The 331-nt window shown below is 69.2% G+C and overlaps 1 protein-coding gene across 1 annotated transcript in view; it reads left to right on the top strand.

The window, feature by feature from the left end:
- EPPK1 (epiplakin 1) overlaps window positions 1-331 on the top strand; it is a gene marked incomplete at its 3' end in the record, with an annotated part of 7,994 nt that overhangs the window by 7,109 nt on the left and 554 nt on the right. Inside the window, 1 exon segment of the mRNA XM_010014428.1 lies at window positions 7-329. Coding sequence (XP_010012730.1) covers window positions 7-329 — 323 coding nt within the window.

Here is a 331-nt window from a genome sequence, read left to right as displayed (position 1 = left end):
CCCCAGCGGAGCAAGGAGGCTCGTAAAGCCCTGCAGGCTGCCTGCACCACGCTCAGCGTGGGGCTCTTCCAGGGACAGAGCGTCAGCCTCTGGGAGCTCCTCTTCTCCCGCTACGTGCCCGAGCACCGGCGCCAGGACCTGCTGCGCCGCTACAAGGCGGGGACAGTCACCATCTCGGAGATGAGCACCCTCCTCACCAGCATCATCACCGGGGCTGAGCAGCGGGAGGCCCCAGCGCCGGTTCCCACCCAGAACGGCCAGCCCGCGGGATACCGGCACGAGCGGGAGCGGGAGCAAGAGAGGGAGCAGGAGCTGGAGCGGTCCCTGCAGT

The sequence above is a fragment of the Nestor notabilis genome, unplaced genomic scaffold, assembly GCF_000696875.1.
Source record: "Nestor notabilis isolate BGI_N333 unplaced genomic scaffold, ASM69687v1 scaffold21785, whole genome shotgun sequence".
In the NCBI taxonomy this organism is placed as follows: domain Eukaryota; kingdom Metazoa; phylum Chordata; class Aves; order Psittaciformes; family Psittacidae; genus Nestor; species Nestor notabilis.
The sequence above is the reverse complement of the archived record's forward strand: the minus strand, read 5'-3'. Positions and strand labels throughout refer to the sequence as shown.